This window comes from Eurypyga helias, unplaced genomic scaffold, assembly GCF_000690775.1.
Source record: "Eurypyga helias isolate BGI_N326 unplaced genomic scaffold, ASM69077v1 scaffold9116, whole genome shotgun sequence".
Classification (NCBI taxonomy): Eukaryota; Metazoa; Chordata; class Aves; order Eurypygiformes; family Eurypygidae; genus Eurypyga; species Eurypyga helias.
Genome location: NW_010254659.1, coordinates 17,940 through 19,411, shown reverse-complemented (window position 1 = coordinate 19,411; position 1,472 = coordinate 17,940). Strand labels below are relative to the sequence as shown.

Below are 1,472 nucleotides of genomic sequence, written 5' to 3'. Positions count from 1 at the left end.
CCCCATCCCTAATTGCCCCCTCCCCGCTCCCCTTCCTCATGGCTCCTTCGGTGCAAACACAGGCAGGCAGATGACAACGGGACAAGACCAGACTTCAGTGACTCCGAACGCAGGCTGAAGCCCCTGAGGACTCTGGAGTTACGCAGTAAAAGGAGGTGGGGAGCAGAGACTTTCATAGAATCACAGACTGGTTTGGGTTGGAAGGGACCTTAAAGATCATCCAGTTCCAACCCCCCTGCCATGGGCAGGGACACCTTCCACTAGACCAGGTTGCTCCAAGCCCCATCCAGCCTGGCTTTTTGTGGGACACTCAGTCACCATCCCTGGGCTCCACGTGCCCCAGCACAATACCCACTCGCAGCAGGAGAAGAAAGCTGGTTCCACCTCACCGTAGCTAATCTAGGTCACCCTCCCTCCTCCCCCCGCTCCTCCGCAGCGGCGTTAAGAAAGGGAAGCAGCTGGGTCCTACTCGTATGAGCATCCTTGCGTTAACAGCATCACCGCCCTACCTGCTCAAGCGACTATTTTAGCCCACAACACTTAAATAGCCCCATCCTGCAAAAAATTCAGCAGGGCAGAGTACCTGGGAATACTGAGCCCAGTATTATTACCCTCAAAAGCCTCCCTTGCTAACGCAGTCAGCTTTACATCCACTCACAGTCAGAGTAGGGGTGACAATGCTGCAGTACACCCGGTACTGAACCCTCCACAAACCTCCCTGTGAGGAGGAGTTCAGCGCTCCTACCTGCCTGACCCACGCGACACGATCCTGGACACTGTTTTACAGCCAAGCTCTTTACCTCGGATAATAAGGGAAGCAAAGTTGAAAGGTTCCACTGAAGCCCTTTCCAGAAATCTGCTCCATCCAGCCATTCTTCTCACATTTCTGCAAGGTTCTCTTCAGTAGATGCACTGTGGGGGGAAAAACCCAGAGAAAAATCAGAGAAAGGTTGTGTTACTACCTTAATCCACCCTCACCTCACTGCTCTCCGCAGTGCCCTCTGAACTCGGAGATGGAGAGTCAGGATGAAGTCTCCTCTGCCCAGGACACCTGCAGAGGAATGAAACAGCACTGGAGACCCGCGAAGACAAGGCCACGTGCTGCTTCTGCGCTCAGCAAAGAGCAGCTGCCGCGGGTAGGACCCAGCCAGCCCACTGCATCCACAAGTTTCACTGTGTCTCATCCGAAGGGAGAGGCTCCCATAATTTTCAGAAGGAAGATGCAAGCGTTTGTTCCTGAACACACAGCAAGAGTGGCTTTGAGTGCTCCGAAGGAAGAAATCAGGAGTGCAGGTTTCTGATCTCACGCTCATCCTGCTTTATAAACTCATTCAAGGGTGCCACATAACTACTTCTGTCCAAATTCAACCCAAGCCTCAGCTTCCTTCAGCCTCTCCTCCAAAGTGTTTTCTAAAACAACTTTTCACCCTGTTTTTGCCTTCCTCCTGTTCTAAATTTCATGTGGCATATCT

General features: G+C 52.5%; 1 protein-coding gene across 1 annotated transcript in view; it reads right to left on the bottom strand.

The window, feature by feature from the left end:
• HP1BP3 (heterochromatin protein 1, binding protein 3) overlaps window positions 1-1,472 on the bottom strand; it is a 13,549-nt gene that overhangs the window by 1,800 nt on the left and 10,277 nt on the right. The window contains exon 10 of the mRNA XM_010153081.1: window positions 801-912. Within this exon, the coding sequence (XP_010151383.1) occupies window positions 801-912 (112 nt within the window). The remainder of the gene's footprint in view (window positions 1-800; window positions 913-1,472) is intronic.